The 18,427-nt window shown below is 48.2% G+C and overlaps 1 protein-coding gene across 4 annotated transcripts in view; it reads right to left on the bottom strand.

Moving 5' to 3' along the window:
* Positions 1 to 18,427, bottom strand: part of LOC139229198 (ceramide synthase 2-like) — a 99,876-nt gene that overhangs the window by 22,416 nt on the left and 59,033 nt on the right. For all 4 annotated transcript variants that reach the window (XM_070860854.1, XM_070860853.1, XM_070860851.1 and 1 more), the window contains exons 3-5: positions 14,168 to 14,285; positions 11,738 to 11,856; positions 210 to 267 (exon numbers count right to left, since the gene is read on the bottom strand). In XM_070860854.1, the coding sequence (XP_070716955.1) occupies positions 210 to 267; positions 11,738 to 11,856; positions 14,168 to 14,285 (295 nt within the window). The remainder of the gene's footprint in view (positions 1 to 209; positions 268 to 11,737; positions 11,857 to 14,167; positions 14,286 to 18,427) is intronic.

Here is an 18,427-nt window from a genome sequence, read left to right on the forward strand (position 1 = left end):
GTGTTTCACCGAGACGTGGCTGCATTTCAACAAACTGTCATGATGTAAAAATATCTGTCAGAGGTCGTCCAGGTCTCCATAGCAATGCCAACCAGAGAAGGGGGCGCGAGGGCGGTTTCTGGAACTGGGTTCACGTGCCAAGCACTTAAAGCTTGGGCCTCTTTCCAACACGTCTAACAATGCAGCCAAACAGGAGGATTTATACTCACATCGAGAAGCACACAGAGACCAGCAACAAAAGCAAGCAGGTAAAACGCAAATCTCCAACTGAAAGAAAGAGAAAGAAAAGATGTAAATGATCGCAGGCTGCAGCCCAGAAACACCAGGAGCCGCAGCCGGGCAAAGTTAAACAAAAAGGAAGAATTCCTTTGCTCAGTCTAGACGTCTACCGATGGATATTAAGCAGACTGTTCCACTGCACACTGTACATGTGGTCTCCTATAAATCAGGTGGGCGAACACAACCAGAGTCTGGAATGGACAATCCGGGAATGTCAATGAGATGAAACTGACACTTGACGTTTGGTTTTCACCCCCACTTCTTTCCACATGATGTAGAGACTTTAGTTACTGACAATGTATCAGAAGAGGAAATAATTCAAGGATTCCCCCTCACTGGCCCACACCGAACTCTTGTTCCTTTTCTCTTCTCCATTCCCCACCCCCCCGCCCCCGCAATTGGTAATTTGGGGATTGAAGTGGCCGACTGTCGTTCTTCCCAAGACCACAACTGTGTTTGAACAATATTTGAGCTATGTTCCTTCACCCACGTAATTCATTTTTATCTCTTGCCTTTCTAAGTTTAAAGATTCATGGATCTGGCAGGCGGCATCAAATTGGAGCTACGCATGTGGGGTCTAGGAGTGAGGGCAGAGAGGAATTGTAGCAATTATTGTGGGGGGGGGGGGGGAGGGGCTGCATTTTGGTAGCATTGGGGATGGTTCTGGGATCTGGCATTACTGCAGAGAGCAACCAGAGTACGGGGTCAACAAAACAAACGTGGGGGTTTGTCAAACTGAGGTTTAGGAGGACAGAAAGGTTAGTGGACTAGACACATATCATTTATTGTAGTGTGATGTGAGGTAATGCATCTTGGGAGTAAAAACAAGGCACACTAGTCAGCAGAAAGACACAGAGGTGTATTGATGAACAGAAGGGATCAAATACAAAATTTCTTGAAAGAGCATGTGCAGGTAAATAAAGGCTTTTTTAAAAAAAAAAAGCATTTTGGATTTTATAAATAGGAGCATAGAATAAAAGAGGCAATTATAGCTTTCAACAAGGCAATGGTTAGGACGCAGATTGTGTATTGTGTGCAGTCTATTAAACAAAGGAAACTAAAGCCATAATGTTCAATCACCAGGATACCAGAGATGGGAATCTGCAGCTATGAGGAGAGGTTCGAGATACTGGGAATTTTCAACTGAAGCAGAGAAGGTGAAGAACTGTAGTAAAGGTTTTTTAAAATCATGAACGGTCTGGATAGGATGAATAGGCAAAAAAGCCTGTGTTAGAGGAATTAGGGGGCTCAGAAATGTAAAGTTGTTAGAGAATGAGATGTTTCTGTACACGGAGGATGGTTGGAGCATAGAAACATAGAAACATAGAAAATAGGTGCAGGAGTAGGCCATTCGGCCCTTCTAGCCTGCACCGCCATTCAATGAGTTCATGGCTGAACATTCAACTTCAGTACCCCATTCCTGCTTTCTCGCCATACCCCTTGATCCCCCTAGCAGTAAGGACCTCATCTAACTCCTTTTTGAATATATTTAGTGAATTGGCCTCAACAACTTTCTGTGGTAGAGAATTCCACAGGTTCACCACTCTCTGGGTGAAGAAGTTCCTCCGCATCTCGGTCCTAAATGGCTTACCCCTTATCCTTAGAGTGTGACCCCTGGTTCTGGACTTCCCCAACATTGGGAACATTCTTCCTGCATCTAACCTGTCTAACCCCGTCAGAATTTTATATGTTTCTATGAGGTCCCCTCTCATTCTTCTGAACTCCAGTGAATACAAGCCCAGTTGATCCAGTCTTTCTTGATAGGTCAGTCCCGCCATCCCGGGAATCAGTCTGGTGAACCTTCGCTGCACTCCCTCAATAGCAAGAATGTCCTTCCTCAGGTTAGGAGACCAAAACTGTACACAATACTCCAGGTGTGGCCTCACCAATGCCCTGTACAACTGTAGCAACACCTCCCTGCCCCTGTACTCAAATCCCCTTGCTATGAAGGCCAACATGCCATTTGCTTTCTTAACCGCCTGCTGCACCTGCATGCCAACCTTCAATGACTGATGTACCATGACACCCAGGTCTCTTTGCACCTCCCCTTTTCCTAATCTGTCACCATTCAGATAATAGTCTGTCTCTCTGTTTTTACCACCAAAGTGGATAACCTCACATTTATCCACATTATACTTCATCTGCCATGCATTTGCCCACTCACCTAACCTATCCAAGTCGCTCTGCAGCCTCACAGCATCCTCCTCGCAGCTCACACTGCCACCCAACTTAGTGTCATCCGCAAATTTGGAGATACTACATTTAATCCCCTCATCTAAATCATTAATGTACAGTGTAAACAGCTGGGGCCCCAGCACAGAACCTTGCGGTACCCCACTAGTCACTGCCTGCCATTCTGAAAAGTACCCATTTACTCCTATTCTTTGCTTCCTGTCTGACAACCAGTTCTCAATCCATGTCAGTACACTACCCCCAATCCCATGTGCTCTAACTTTGCACATCAATCTCTTGTGTGGGACCTTGTCGAACGCCTTCTGAAAGTCCAAATATACCACATCAACTGGTTCTCCCTTGTCCACTCTACTGGAAACATCCTCAAAAAATTCCAGAAGATTTGTCAAGCATGATTTCCCTTTCACAAATCCATGCTGACTTGGACCTATCATGTCACCTCTTTCCAAATGCACTGCTATGACATCCTTAATAATTGATTCCATCATTTTACCCACTACCGATGTCAGGCTGACCGGTCTATAATTCCCTGTTTTCTCTCTCCCTCCTTTTTTAAAAAGTGGGGTTACATTGGCTACCCTCCACTCCATAGGAACTGATCCAGAGTCAATGGAATGTTGGAAAATGACTGTCAACGCATCCACTATTTCTAAGGCCACCTCCTTAAGTACTCTGGGATGCAGTCCATCAGGCCCTGGGGATTTATCGGCCTTCAATCCCATCAATTTCCCCAACACAATTTCCCGGCTAATAAGGATTTCCCTCAGTTCCTCCTCCTTACTAGACCCCCCGACCCCTTTTATAACCGGAAGGTTGTTCGTGTCCTCCTTCGTGAATACCGAACCAAAGTACTTGTTCAATTGGTCCGCCATTTCTTTGTTCCCCGTTATGACTTCCCCTGATTCTGACTGCAGGGGACCTACATTTGTCTTTACTAACCTTTTTCTCTTTACATATCTATAGAAACTTTTGCAATCCGTCTTAATGTTCCCTGCAAGCTTCTTCTCATACTCCATTTTCCCTGCCCTAATCAAACCCTTTGTCCTCCTCTGCTGAGTTCTAAATTTCTCCCAGTCCCCAGGTTCGCTGCTATTTCTGGCCAATTTGTATGCCACTTCCTTGGCTTTAATACTATCCCTGATTTCCCTTGATAGCCACGGTTGAGCCACCTTCCCTTTTTTATTTCTATGCCAGACAGGAATGTACAATTGTTGTAGTTCATCCATGCGGTCTCTAAATGTCTGCCATTGCCCATCCACAGTCAACCCCTTAAGTATCATTCGCCAATCCATCTCAGCCAATTCACGCCTCATACCTTCAAAGTTAGCCTTCTTTAAGTTCTGGACCATGGTCTCTGAATTAACTGTTTCATTCTCCATCCTAATGCAGAATTCCACCATATTATGGTCACTCTTCCCCAAGGGGCCTCGCACAACGAGATTGCTAATTAATCCTTTCTCATTACATAACACCCAGTCTAAGATGGCCTCCCCCCTAGTTGGTTCCTCGACATATTGGTCTAAAAAACCATCCCTTATGCACTCCAGAAAATCCTCCTCCACCGTATTGCTTCCAGTTTGGTTAACCCAATCTATGGAACGGCTTTGCCACAGGGAATGGTTGAGGCAGAAACCATTGCATCTTTTAAGGGTAAAGTGGATAAAGATTTAAAGTGGAGGAAGATACAGAGCTTTAGAGAGCAGGGCAGTGGAATTAGTTTTGAACTGCCTCAGCAAAATGCTGGCACAGACGCACGATGGACCAAATGGCATCCTGTTGCGCATTAATCTTCAGTGGCATCCAACGTCCTCTCTCCACCCAACCCTGATCCTGTACACATGCACACACACAGAGGAAGGGCGTTCACTACTTGAACATCCTGGATTGACGTATTTTTAAATCAGAACTCTATGGGGGAGGGGAGCACAGGGGTGGGGAATAATCAAACCCAGGAGCCTCGTGATTCTGAGCTGAAGTAGGTTAGATTGGAGTGGGAATCATCAATTCAGGATCCAAAACTGGTAACAACAAACAGGACAAAGTACTTGACCTTTAAAACAATTGGCTCCTGACAGTGAGGGCTTAGTGAGTGATCCATCCACTTACACAGATTCAATTCAATTACACAGATAACCCAACCCGTCTGCACAGCTCAGATACAGAGGGCTGCAACATTGGTTACATGGCACTGCTCACCGGAGGGCACTGACCCTCGCTGGGCCCCTGGCACGGGCCCCTACTCGGGACAGAGGTCCACGGTCAGCTGCTATCCTCGGGTTCCTAACCCGTGTGGCCATTTATGATGGGTGAGCCTACAGGGAATTTAAGCGTGGGGTATCCTTGCCAGGCAGACACTGGACACGCACACCTTTCTAGCATTGGGGTCACAGAATAGTGATCAGGAGCTGGAACCCTCTCAAGTTGGCTGATCTATATAAGGATGGTGTAAAGATGTTACATTTGACCCCAGCCAGCCTGTACTAAAGACCAGGGATGGAACCTGGAACGCTCTTGCTCCATGCGGCTCAATCACACACTGCGTAGTGGGACAGGCTCGATGGACCCGATGGTCTTTACATGTCTGCCATTGTTTCATATGTTAGTCATGCTCCCCAACTAGAAGTACTTTTCTCGATGAAATATTCACAGGGAATCACTCCATCTCCAACAGTAGGAGCTATTAACTTTTCGTATGCTGCAAACAAGTTTAATCTTCCTTTGTGCATACTCGTTACCCGTTTTGCATGTTCTTAAAAGTCTCTAAATACGAGGAACTGTACAAAAACAGGAAGAAACAACACAACAAAGGGCAAATTTCTGCAGTGGATTTTACAGGAATGGCAAGTTTGGGGCCCCGAGTCAAATAAATCATTTGGGATTATACTGTACGACCAGAGTACGGTACGAGGAGGGTACGGTAGCATAGTGGTTATATACTGGACTAGTAATCCAGAGGCCTAGACTCATGATCTGTGAGACAAGGGTTCAAATCCCAACACCGCAGGGGAAATTTAAAGTCAATTAAATAAAATCTGGAATAAAAAGCTAGTATCAGTAATGGTGACCTTGAAACGACCGGATTGTTGTGAAACCTAACTGGTTCACTAATGTCCTTACCTGCTCTGGCCTAGATGTGGATGACTCGTGAATGACCCTGAAATGGCCGAGCAAGCCACTCAATGTATTCAGTAAGGCTCACCACCAGCACCTTCGAGGACAATTAGGGATGGGCAATAAATGCTGGCCGTGCCAGCGACACCCACATCCCAGGAATGAATAAAACAAATCTCAAGTCCCAGCCCCCCAACCCTGACCCTGCGCCCACCTCCACCCAGCCCCCCAACCCTGACCCTGCGCCCACCTCCACCCAGCCCCCCAACCCTGACCCTGCGCCCACCTCCAACCCCCCCCCCCCAACCCTGACCCTGCGCCCACCTCCACGCCCACCTCCACCCCCCCCCCCCCCCCATCAAGCCCCCATGACCCTGACCCTCGCTCTCAACCGACACATAGCTTACCCTCACCTTCCCTCCCCACCACCCCCCTTTCAATGAATCAAATCTCAGATTATTTTCTTGGTGCATTTCCGCTGCACCCTGTGTAGAATCGGCTCCTGCAACCAGAAGCAACAAAATATCTCCCTATAATCATTCAGAAGGCAGGCCTGCCTCTTGACAATCATCACCCAATGGGAGCATATGTCCCCCACAGGGCAGAAAGCATAGCAATCCGTGATGAAAGGGCCTTGCACAGAATAGGCAAAAGGATCAAATATTCGATTCCGCCCATTCACCACTCACGCAGGTTGCTCATTAGCTATTGTAATCTAGCTGTGCAAAATCAGATTCAGACTTTTGAATTACTTCTTCCCTGAGCATTCCGATGTAACTAAATATTCCAGCGTACACTTGCTGCAGCAAACGCTCTCCTCATTTTTCAATCCCATCCTCCCCTCTTTGTTAAAGTCCCGGGAGATCCTTTTCTTGCAGGATAGGTGCCTGGTCCTGGAAGCACTTTTCATAAATCTAGCAAATTGACAGAGGTCCATTAAATATTTATTGGGCCATCACATCTAACTTGGTTTGATTGACTCTGTCCTTTTAGTGAGTAAACCGGTGTCGGATGCAGCACTTGAGATCGACATGTTTCATCAGATGGGGAGGACGCAGCTTGGACTTGGACAAAACTTTACATCACTCGCCACCTCCCCAAACACGCCATTTAGTGAGCATAATTCATGACTCTGAAGTCCAATGACAGTTGCTATGTAGGCAACGCTGGCAGCCATGTTGTGCACAAGATCACACAAACAGCAATGAAATGAATAGCCAGTAAATATTTTATTTGCATTTGTTGTTTGAGGGAGGGTGGTTGGTCAATGCACTGGGAACTCCAAAAAGCACCATGGGATCTTTAAGATCCACCTGAACCAACAGAGCAGACAGGCGTGATCCCGTGATCTTGGCTTAAAGTCTCATGGCTAAAGCACGAATGCGGTTTTCAGCAGCAGATGGGCTGAGGCAGGGGTGGATGCGGACAATGTTGTGGAGTTGGTAGGCGGGAACGCCAGGTGATTCTCTTCCCTCCCCCACCCCCTCTCCAAACCCAGGTCACTGAGGCAGACAAGGATCAGCTACCTCAGCACAGATAAGGGCTGGAATTTGTTACCTTCTTGTTCAATGTGGCTTTGCCCCACACTGGATGGTGCATTTACCCCCACCCCCGAGCCAGCACTTAGTTTCCAACTTTGTTTGAGAATTAGGTTGCAACTGTTGTGTATCCGCAAAGCATGCACTCCCATGTTCCGCCACCAGGGAGCTCATCCCCTGAAGTCCGAGGGATCCCAGCATCCCTTGGGAGCACTGTATATAAGCCGGCCCCCTAAGGCCTGTTCCTCACTCTGGAGTGTCTTATTCAAGACTGAGGTCACTGTTACTTTAACCTCACTGTGTGCAGCCTCATCTGTGTTTAGAACACAATAACTGGCGACGAGAATGCGAATCCAACGCAAAGATACAGCAAATTGTGGGCATCCTGGAGAAGTTCTTGGAGAGTGAAGACTGGGAAGCCTATGTCAAACGGCTAGACCAGTACTTTGTAGCCAACGAGCTGGACGGAGAAGGAAGCGTTGCAAAAAGGAGAGCAGTCCTCCTCACAGTCTGCGGGGCATCGACCTACAGCCTCATGAAGAATCTTCTAGCTCCGGTAAAACCCACAGGCAAGTCATATGAGGAGCTGGGTACACTGGTTTGGGAGCATCTTAACCCAAGGGAGAGTGTGCTGATGGCGAGGTATCGGTTCTACACGTGCCAGCGATCTGAAGGTCAGGAAGTGGCGAACTACGTCACAGAGCTCAGGCGACTTGCAGGACAATGTGAGTTTGATGGTTACCTGGAGCAAATGCTCAGAGACTTTTTTGTACTGGGCTTTGGCCACGAGGCCACCCTACGAAAACTTTTGACTGTAGAGACACTGACCCTCAGTAAGGCCATTGCGATAGCACAGGTGTTTATGTCCACCAGTGATCACACCAAACAAATCTCTCAGCACACAAGTGCTAGCAATGTTCATAAACTAACTGGAACTGTGTTTGCGAGCAGAAATGTACAGGGCAGAAACCACGAGTCTGCAACTGCCAGCAGGCCTCAGGTGACCCAGTTGACTCAGAATCCGCAATAAAGGATGAATGCAAGGCAATTCACATCTTGTTGGCGTTGTGGAGGCTTCCATTCAGCCTATTCATGCCACTTCAAAGGGTATGTTTGCAAGAGCTGTGGAACAATGGGGCACCTCCAACGAACGTACAAACGAGCTGCAAGCTCTGCAAAACCTGCTAACCACCACGTGGCAGAGGAAGATCGGTCCATGGTGGATCAAAGCAATTTTGAGCCTCAGAGAGGAGGCAGATGCTGAAGTACACAGGGTGCACACATTTGACAAAATGTCCACCTATAATGCTAAATGTAAAATTGAATGGCTTACCCATAGCCCTGGAACTGGACACTGGCGCCAGCTAATCCATCATGAGTAAAAAGATGTTTGAGAGACTGTGGTGCAACAAGGCATTCAGACCAGCCCTGAGCCCCATCCACACGAAACTGAGAACGTACACCAAAGAGCTAATCACTGTCCTGGGAAGCACTATGGTCAAGGTCACCTAAGGGCACGGTGCACGAACTGCCAATCTGGATTGTCCCGGGCGATGGCCCCACATGACTTGCGAGGAGCTGGCTGGACAAAATTCACTGGAACTGGGATGACATCTGAGCGCTATCACATGTCGATGAGGTCTCATGTACCAGGTTCTGAACAAATTTCCTTCCCTTTTTGAGCCAGGCATTGGAAACTTTTCTGGGATGAAGGTGCTGATCCACTTCATCCCAGAGGCACGACCCATTCACAAGGCGCGAGCGGTACCTCACATGATGAGGGAGAGTGGGGAAATTGAGCTGGACAGGCTGCAACGCGAGGGCATCATCTCCCCAGTGGAATTCAGCGAGTGAGCCAGCCTGATTTTTCCAGTACTCAAAAGTGATGGCACGGTCAGGATTTGTGGCGATTATAAAGTAACTGTTAATCATTTCTCGCTACAGGACCAATACCCGCTACCTAAGGCAAACGCCTATTTGCGACGCTGGCAGGAGACAAGACGTTCACCAAGCTCGACCTGACTTCGGCCTACATGACGCAGGAGCTGGAGGAGTCTTCGAAGGGCCTCACCTGCATCAACATGCACAAGGGATTGTTCATCTACAACAGATGCCCATTTGGAATTCGGTCGGCTGCAGTGATCTTCCAGAGAAACATGGAGAGCCTACTCAAGTCGGTACCACACACAGTGGTCTTTCAGGATGACATATTGATCACGGGTCGGGACAATGCAGAGCACTTACAAAACCTGGAGGAGGTCCTCCAGCAACTGGATCGCGTAGGGCTGTGGCTGAAGAGGTCGAAATGCGTCTTCATGGCAACAGAAGGGGAGATTTTGGGGAGAAAGATCGCGGCGGACGGCATTCGGCCCACAGATGCCAAGACAGAGGCGATCAGGAGCGCGCCCAGGACGTCATGGAGCTATGGTCGTTCCTGGGACTCAACTATTTTGATAACTGCCTACCGGGGTTACGCACTCTCAGAGCCCCTACATGTGTTGTTGCGCAAAGGTGAGAACTGGGTATGGGGAAAAAAAACAAGTAATTGCTTTTGAGAAAGCCAGAAACATTTTCTGCTCCAACAAGCTGCTTGTATTGTATAACCCGTGTAAAAGACTTGTGGTAGCATGTGACACATCGTCGCACGGAGTCGGGTGTGTATTACAACAAGGTAATGTTGCGGGGAAGTTGCAACCTGTCGCCTATGCTTCCAGGAGCTTGTCTAAGGTCGAGAGGGCCTACAGCATGATTAAGAGGCATTCGTGTGTGTGCTTGGGGTAAAGAAAATGCATCAGTATCTGTTTGGCCTCAAATTTGAGCTGGAAACCGATGACAAACCCCTCACATCCTTGTTCGCTGAAAACAAGGGGATAAATACTAATGCCTCAACCCGCATACAAAAAGGTGGGCACTTGCACTATCAGCATATAACTATACCATCCGCCATTGGCCAGGCACCGAGAACTGTGCAGATGCTCTGTCGGCTACCATTGCCCACCACGGGGGTGGAAATGGCACAGCCCGCAGACTTGTTAATGGTCATGGAAGCGTTTGAAAATGATAAATCACCTGTCACGGCCCGCCAGATTAGGACTTGGACCAGCCAAGATCCTCTGCTGTCCCTAGTAAAAAAAAAAAACGATGCACTGCATGGGAGCTGGGCCAGCATCCCCGTTGAAATGCAAGAGCTAATCAAGCCGTTCCAGCGGCGAAAGGACGAGCTGTCCATTCAGGCAGACTGCCTGTTATGGGGTAACCGCGTAGTGCTACCCAAAAAGGGCAGGGAGACGTTCATCTCAGATCTCCACAGCACACACCCGGGTATAGTAATGATGAAAGCGATAGCCAGATATCACGTGTGGTGGCCCGGTATCTACTCTGACTTAAAGTCCTTTGTACAGCAATGCAGCGTGTGCGCTCAGTTGAGCAACACGCCCAGAGAGGCACCATTAAGTTTGTGGTCCTGGCCCTCCAGACCATGGTCAAGGATCCATGTCGACTATGCAGGCCTGTTTCTTGGTAAAATGTTCCTGGTGGTGGCGGATGCTTTTTCAAAATGGATTGAATGTGAAATAATGTCGGGAAGCACTGCCACCGCCACCATTGAAAGCCTGAGGGCCATGTTTGCCACCCACGGCCTGCCTGACACACTGGTCAGTGACAATGGGCCATGTTTCACCAGTGCCGAATTTAAAGAATTCATGACCCGTAATGGGATCAAACATGTCACCTCGACCCCATTTAAACCAGCCACGGGAAATTGATCTAAATGACCCTGTGTATGTGCTAAACTATGGACATGGTTCCAAGTGGATCGCGGGTACGGTGATAGCTAAAGAAGGGAGTAGGGTGTTTGTAGTCAAACTAGACAATGGACAAATTTGCAGAAAGCACCTGGACCAAACGAGGCTGCGGTTCACAGACTGCCCTGAACAACCCACAGCAGACACCAACTTTTTCGAGCCCACAACACACACCCAAAGGATCAACGACACCACACCGGACCAGGAAATCGAACCCATCACACCCAACAGCCCAGCAAGGCCAGGCTCACCTAGCAGCCCTGCAGGGCCAACTGCACGCTAGCCCAGCGAATTCAGACAACACACCAGAACAGACATTTGTACCGAGGCGGTCCACCAGGGAAAGAAAGGCTTCCGACCACCTCACCTTGTAAATAGTTTTCACGTCGACTTTGGCCGGGGCGGGGGGGAAGGGAAGAGAAAGTGATGTGTATCTGTAAAGCATGCACTCCCATGTTCCGCCACCAGGGAGCTCATCCCCTGAAGTCCCAAGGGATCCCAGCATCCCTTGGGAGCACTATATATAAGCCGTCCCCCAAGGCCTGTTCCTCACTCTGGAGTGTCTTATTAAAGACTGAGGTCACTGTTACTTTAACCTCCCTGTGTGCAGCCTCATCTGTGTTAGGAACACAACAGCAACGTGTAAAGATACACACACAGGCAAAGGAAGGGGAGAATCTCCACAACAGGATCAGCACTGTCCCAGGAAGGCACTTCTGACCTCGGAATATAGAAGCAGGTATATTGGAGCCATCTCCAAGTCTGATATTGGGACTGGCCTACCGCCACTCTCGGTTTAGTCATCATCCTTACCTGGCCTCACAGAATTTCTGGGTGATGCTGGGCCGGTCCTGATTTCTCCGGTGCCGAAACCACATCTTCACCTCCTGCACTGAGATATCACACTGCTTGGAAAGGGCAAGGATGTCATTCTGAAATAAAGGTGGCATAAAGCACACTCATTAATCTTGCTGGTTATTAACGTACAGCCATTACCGGCAGCAGCACAGCACTGAACTTACACTGCAGCATGGCTTCGGCCCAAGAGCACAGCCCCTGCCCCCTCACCTACAAATACTTTCTCCAAAAGCATTCGAAACAACCAACCCTCATTTATTGATCGCCTCTCATTTTCATCTCTCTCGGGTGGAGAAAATACAGCTGGAATTTTGAGAGCATGTTGACAGAAGAGGATCGAGTGTGGGGCGTCTTGCATTGGGAGACTGTTTCCCAGAAGGATGGCATGCACTAACGTAATGTGCAGTAACGTAACTAACTTAATTTGGAGGGTGATCTCCAAATTCCGCTGGTAGAGAAACAGGTTAAGGTTTGAGGCAGAGACTTTGCATGCCTTCGAATGTAGGGTCTTCATATAGAAGTGCTCTCTCTCTCTCTCTCTCACCCCCATCATTGCTGACAGACCATATTTATATTGTCCCTCAGCATTCCCAGTCCCGGGCCATTCCAACTCCCCATCCGTCAAACCCACTGAACAAGTGGCTCTATCGGACCCACAGAGCAGGTCTGCCCAGGGGCATCAGCCAACCAGTTGGATAAATGTTTGTTTGTAACTCGCACCAAGTCTCACTCACCCATCACCCCAGTGCTCGTTGATCTACATTGGCTCCCAGTTAAGCAACGCCTCGATTTCAAAATTCTCATCCTTATTTTCAAATCCCTCCATGGCCTCACCCCTCCCTATCTCTAATCTCCTCTTTCTCTTCCCCCCCCCCCCCCCCACCACCTCTGCCCCCCAATTCTGCCTTCTTAAGCATCCCTGAATATAATCGCTCAACCATTGGTAGCTGTGCCTTCTGTTGCCTAGGCCCAAAGCTCTGGAATTCCCTCCCTAAACCTCTCCACTCTCCTTCAAGACACTCCTTAAAACCTACCTCTTTGACCAAGCTTTTGGTCAATTTCTCCTTATGTGGCTCGGTGTCAAATGTTTTGTCCCATAATCCTCCTGTGAAGCACCTTGGGATGTTTCACTACATTAAAGGCGCTATATAAATACAAGTTGTTGTTGTTAGTCACGACCGACAGCCAGTGGTAAGCAGGAAATTCCAGCAGTTCTGCCGGTTGCCGTGTCACAGCTCAGCTCTCTCTGTGCAGGAACTGCATTGTTACTGGAATTCCAGCAGTGCAGGGATTCCGTGCCAGCCCTGGGTCCAGAGGTTGATGCTACACGATGGCATCTGGCTGCTCATCAACAAAAATAGATCAGTTTAAAAACAGTCAGTCATTAAAAGTCAAAGTCATACTGCACAGGACAGGTGGCAGAATGTCAGTCTTGTACACTGTCTCCCTCTGTACAATCTCCAGTCTCATGTGGAATTCAGCTCCAGCAGGGTCAGGTTACAGATGAATAATTTAAAAAACAGAGCGAGGTTTTGAAATCATCGCCAGGCAGGAATTGTGACCAGTGTTAAATAATATAAACCACTGCTGGGAATGACCAAACACAAGCCTCAAAGCTAATTAACACTTCTGCAGGTCTATAAAAAAATGTTGCAATAGTACACCACTCTTGATAAATCTTCCCACCAAAACAAGTGAAACTCACCAAATGGCCAGAGATCTGTTGTTTACAGCCTATCTACTTGTCAGTGGCCTGTCTAGTCAGCAATGATTCCTTGGAGTGTTGCTGCCTGCCTTTGGAGCACCCCCCCAGACCAGTGTCTGCCCAAGTGCTGCTAGTTTCCAAATGTTCCTCAGTTCCCCATTTGTCTGCCGGAGTGACACTATTTTTTCCGTCACCTCCAGTTCCCCATTTAGCCACCTGTTTCCATATTACAGGGATAACCGTGGCCCTGTGGAGCTCAGCGTCCATATTCCATCCATCAAAGTCACTTCTTCATTTTGGATTGATGCTATTTTGTTTCAGAACAATCAATATATTGTACTGATAGTTTCTTTTGCTTCTGTGTAATTATATTGCTTGGTAATAAATCTGACTTTAGTTTTTAGTCTGAATGATATTTTCCCACTTTTGAGAGTGGACAGACGATTTTATGCAATATCTGATGCGAGATACAATGTTAAAAGGAAACGATAGGCCTGCATCATGCTAACCCATTCATGTCACAGACCAAGGTACACATCTCAGATCACAGGAGATGCCAGGCAGCTGATGAAAACTGCCCTTTTGCTGTGAAGCCTTTTGGGAGAACATCAGAATTGTTTTGTCGCACAGCAAGTCCCCTCCCATCCCAGGTTGGAACAATGCAGAATAAACTAGCCCACCTCTTTGGGACACGCGCTCTGTGTCCTATACACCTCCTCCAGGGTCGGCCTAGGAGATGCCTTCCTCCTGATCTTCTCCTTCACACCCATCTGCTTGCTCAGAGGTAAAGCAATCAACCTGTATAAACAGAACAGAAAAGACCAGTCAATGCAGTAGCTTCGATTAGCAGCAGTCCTCCAGATGCCTTGCACTCTGCTCTGGCTCAAATGGTAAAAAGTTTAAATCATATTTACTGCAGGGAGAAGAGGCAGGGATTGAGAAGGCAGGTGTTGGTACCCGCAATGGCTTCTTCAGTTAAATTCTGACTGTGCTACACATGAACATTTGCTGCACTGACACAGCGAGCATAATCCCCCAATCCATGTCACGCTGCAAACTGCCAAATTCTTGCACATTACTCGACAATGAAGGTTTGGGTATGTACAGTGTACAAACAATACAGAGCGCCAAACTGCAGAGTGAGACTGGCAATACAGGACATCGCACTGCAGAGCAAGACGGAGCACAAGCGCCTCAAGTACTGGTCTTCAGATTTGTCAGTCCTAAATATGCCGTTGCGGTTTGTTTATTGGGCCAAGGATCGAGAGCAAGTTTGACGGAGTTGATTTTCCTTTTTCTCATTAATAAAAATTAAACGGCGCAGAATTAAACAATGTTGTTGTTTGCTGGGGGAAGCGTCCAGTGCAGGTGGCGGATATTCGATGTTGGTACATGTCCGCAATCCCCTCCACAGGTGGAGCTCCCAATCTCAGCCAGTCTGCGGGCTGTGCCATTTCCACCCCCGTGGTGGTGGGCAATGGTAGCCGACAGAGCATCCGCACAGTTCTCGGTTCCTGGCCTGTGGCGGATGGTATAGTTATACGCTGATAGTGCGAGTGCCCACCTTTGTATGCGGGCTGAGGCATTAGTGTTTATCCCCTTGTTTTCAGTGAACAGGGATATGAGGGGCTTGTGATCGGTTTTCAGCTCAAATTTGAGACCAAACAGGTACTGATGCATTTTCTTTATCCTGAACACACACACACTAATGCCTCTTTCTCAATCATGCTGTAGGCCCTCTCGGCCTTAGACAAGCTCCTGGAGGCATAGGTGACAGGTTGCAACTTCCCCGCAATGTTAGCTTGTTGTAACACACACCCGACTCCGTACGACGACGCGTCACCTGCTAGCACGTCTTTTACACAGGTTATACAATACAAGCAGCTTGTTGGGGCATAAAATGTTTCTGGCTTTCTCAAAAGCAATTACTTGTTTTTTTTCCCCATACCCAGTTCTCACCTTTGCGCAATAACACATGTAGGCGCTCTAAGAGGGTGCTTAACCCCGGTAGGAAGTTACCAAAATAGTAGGAGTCCCAGAAACGACCGCAGCTCCGTGACGTTCTATGGCCTGGGCCCTTCCTGATAGCCTCTGTCTTGGCGTCTGTGGGCCGAATGCCATCCGCCGTGATCCTTCTCCCCAAAAACTCCACTTCTGTTGCCAAGTCGACACATTCCGACCTCTTCAGCCGCAGCCCTACGCAATCCAATCACTGGAGGACCTCCTCCAGGTTTTGTAGGTGCTCGACGGTGTCCTGACCCGTGACCAATATGTCATCCTGAAAAACCACCGTGCATGGTACCGACTTGAGTAGGCTCTCCACGTTTCTCTGCAGCCGACCGAATTCCAAACGGGCATATGTTGCAGATGAACAGTCCCTTGTGCTTGTTGATGCAGGTGAGGCCCTTCGAAGACTCCTCCAGCTCCTGCGTCATGTAGGCCGAAGTAAGGTCGCGCTTGGTGAACGTCTCGCCTCCTGCCAGCATCGCAAATAGGTCGTCTACTTTAGGTAGCGGGTATTGGTCCTGTAGCGAGAAACGATTAATAGTTACTTTATAATCGCCGCAAATCCTGACCGTGCCATCACTTTTGAGTACTGGAATAATCGGGCTGGCTAAATTCCACTGGGGTGATGCCCTCACGTTGCAGCCTGTCCAGCTCAATTTCCACTCTCTCCCTCATCATGAGGTTCCGCTCGCGCCTTGTGGTGAATGGGTTGTGCCTCTGGAACCAAGTGGATCCGAACCTTCACCCCGGAAAAATTTCCAATGCCTGACTCAAAAAGGGAAGGAAATTTGTTGAGAACCTGGGTACATGAGGCCTCACCGACATGTGATAGCGCTCGGATGTCATCCCAGTTCCAGCGGATTTTACCCGGCCAGCTCCTTCCAAGCTGTGTGGGTCATCGCCCGGGACAATCCAGAGTGGCAGTTTGTGCACCGTGCCCTTGACCATGGTGCTGCCCAGGACAGTGATGAGCTTTTTAGTTTACGCTCTCAGTTTCGTGTGGATGGGGCTCAGGGCTGGTCTGAGTGCCTTGTTGCACCACAGTCTCAAACATGTTTTTACTCATGATGGATTGGCTAGTGCCAGTGTCCAGTTCCATGGCTACGGGTAAGCCATTCAATTTTACGTTTAGCATTATAGGTGGACATTTCGTTGAAAATGTGTGCACCCCGTGTACTTGAGCATCTGCCTCCTCTCTGAGCCTCGAAATTGCTTTGATCCACCATGGACCGATCTTTCTCTGCCATGTGGTAGTTAGCAGGTTTTGCAGAGCTCACAGCTCGTCTGCAAGCTCGTTGGAGGTACCCCATTGTTCCACAGCTCTTGCAAACATACCCTTTGAAGCGGCATGAATAGGCTGAATGGAGGCCTCCACAACGCCAACAAGGTGTGAATTGCCTTGCATTCATCCTTTGTTGCGGATTCTGAGTTATTTAGGTCACCCGAGGCCTGCTGGCAGCTGCAGACTTATGGTTTCTGCCCTGTACATTTCTGCTCGCAAACACAGTTCCAGTTAGTTTATGAACATTGCTAGCACTTGTGTGCTGAGAGATTTGTTTGGTGTGATCACTGGTGGACATAAACGCCTGTGCTATCGCAATGGCCTTACTGAGGGTCGGTGTCTCTACAGTCAAAAGTTTTCGTCGGATGGTCTCGTGGCCAATGCCCAGTACAAAAAAGTCTGAGCATTTGCTCCAGGAAGCCATCAAACTCTTATTGTCCTGCAAGTCGTCTTAGCTCGGCGACATAGCTCGCCACTTCCTGACCTTCAGATCGCTGGCACGTGTAGAACCGATACCACGCCATCAGCACACTCTCCCTCGGGTTAAGATGCTCCCGAACCAGTGTACACAGCTCCTATGACTTATCTGTGGGTTTCACCGGAGCCAGAAGATTCTTCATGAGGCTGTAGGTCGGTGCCCCGCAGACCGTGAGGAGGACCGCTCTCCTTTTTGCAGCGCTTCCTTCTCCTTCCAGCTCGTTGGGTACAAAGTACTGGTCTAGCCGTTCCACATAGGCTTCCCAGTCCTCACCCTCCGAGTACTTCTCCAGGATGCCCACAGTTTGCTGCATCTTTACGTTAGATTTGTATACTCGTCACCAGTTATTGTGTTCCTAACACAGATGAGACTGCACATGAGGTGGTTAACGTAACAGTGACCTCAGTCTTTATTAAGACACTCCAGAGTGAGGAACAGGCCTTAGGGGCCGGCTTATATACAGTGCTCCCAAGGGATGCTGGGATCCCTTGGGACTTCAGGGGATGCACTCCCTGGTGGCGGAACATGGGAGTGCATGCTTTACAGATATACAAGAACTACACTAGTTACACAATACACTAAGAAACAGTCTTGCTTTAAAAAAAAAAGCGCCTAATCACATCCCAAAGCACTTCACAACCAATTCATTTTTTTTGAAGTGTATTCACAGCTCTATAAAGTGTGGGAGCTATGTTGCTCACAGCAAGGCCTCCCAAACACCCAAATGTCATTAAAAAAAACGGTACTCTTTTGGGAGGAGTTGGTCACGTCCAGAGCATCAGAACCTCTCTGCTTTTCTTCAAATAGTGCCATGGGATCTTTTATATTCGTCTGAACAGGCAAGTGGGATCTTAATTTAAATTCTCATCCATAGAACGAGACCATTCAACCCATTGCACCTGTGCCAGCTCTTAGTCCCAGCCCAGTGCCCTTTCCCCGTTTTATTTAGCCATTTCCTTTTTAAAACAATTACAGATTCTGCTTCCATCACCATTTCTCTCTCTCTCTCTTCTATTGGTGATATTAAATTTACACCATCTAGATATCAACCACTGACCATTAGATATAGATATCCAGCATTAATCAACATATTGAACAACTTCTATGCTCAACTCCTCCACTGCCTGGGTTTTCAAATTGCTTGTCCGACATCCAGTTCTGGATGAGCTGCAA

Source organism: Pristiophorus japonicus, chromosome 18, assembly GCF_044704955.1.
Source record: "Pristiophorus japonicus isolate sPriJap1 chromosome 18, sPriJap1.hap1, whole genome shotgun sequence".
NCBI lineage: Eukaryota > Metazoa > Chordata > Chondrichthyes > Pristiophoridae > Pristiophorus > Pristiophorus japonicus.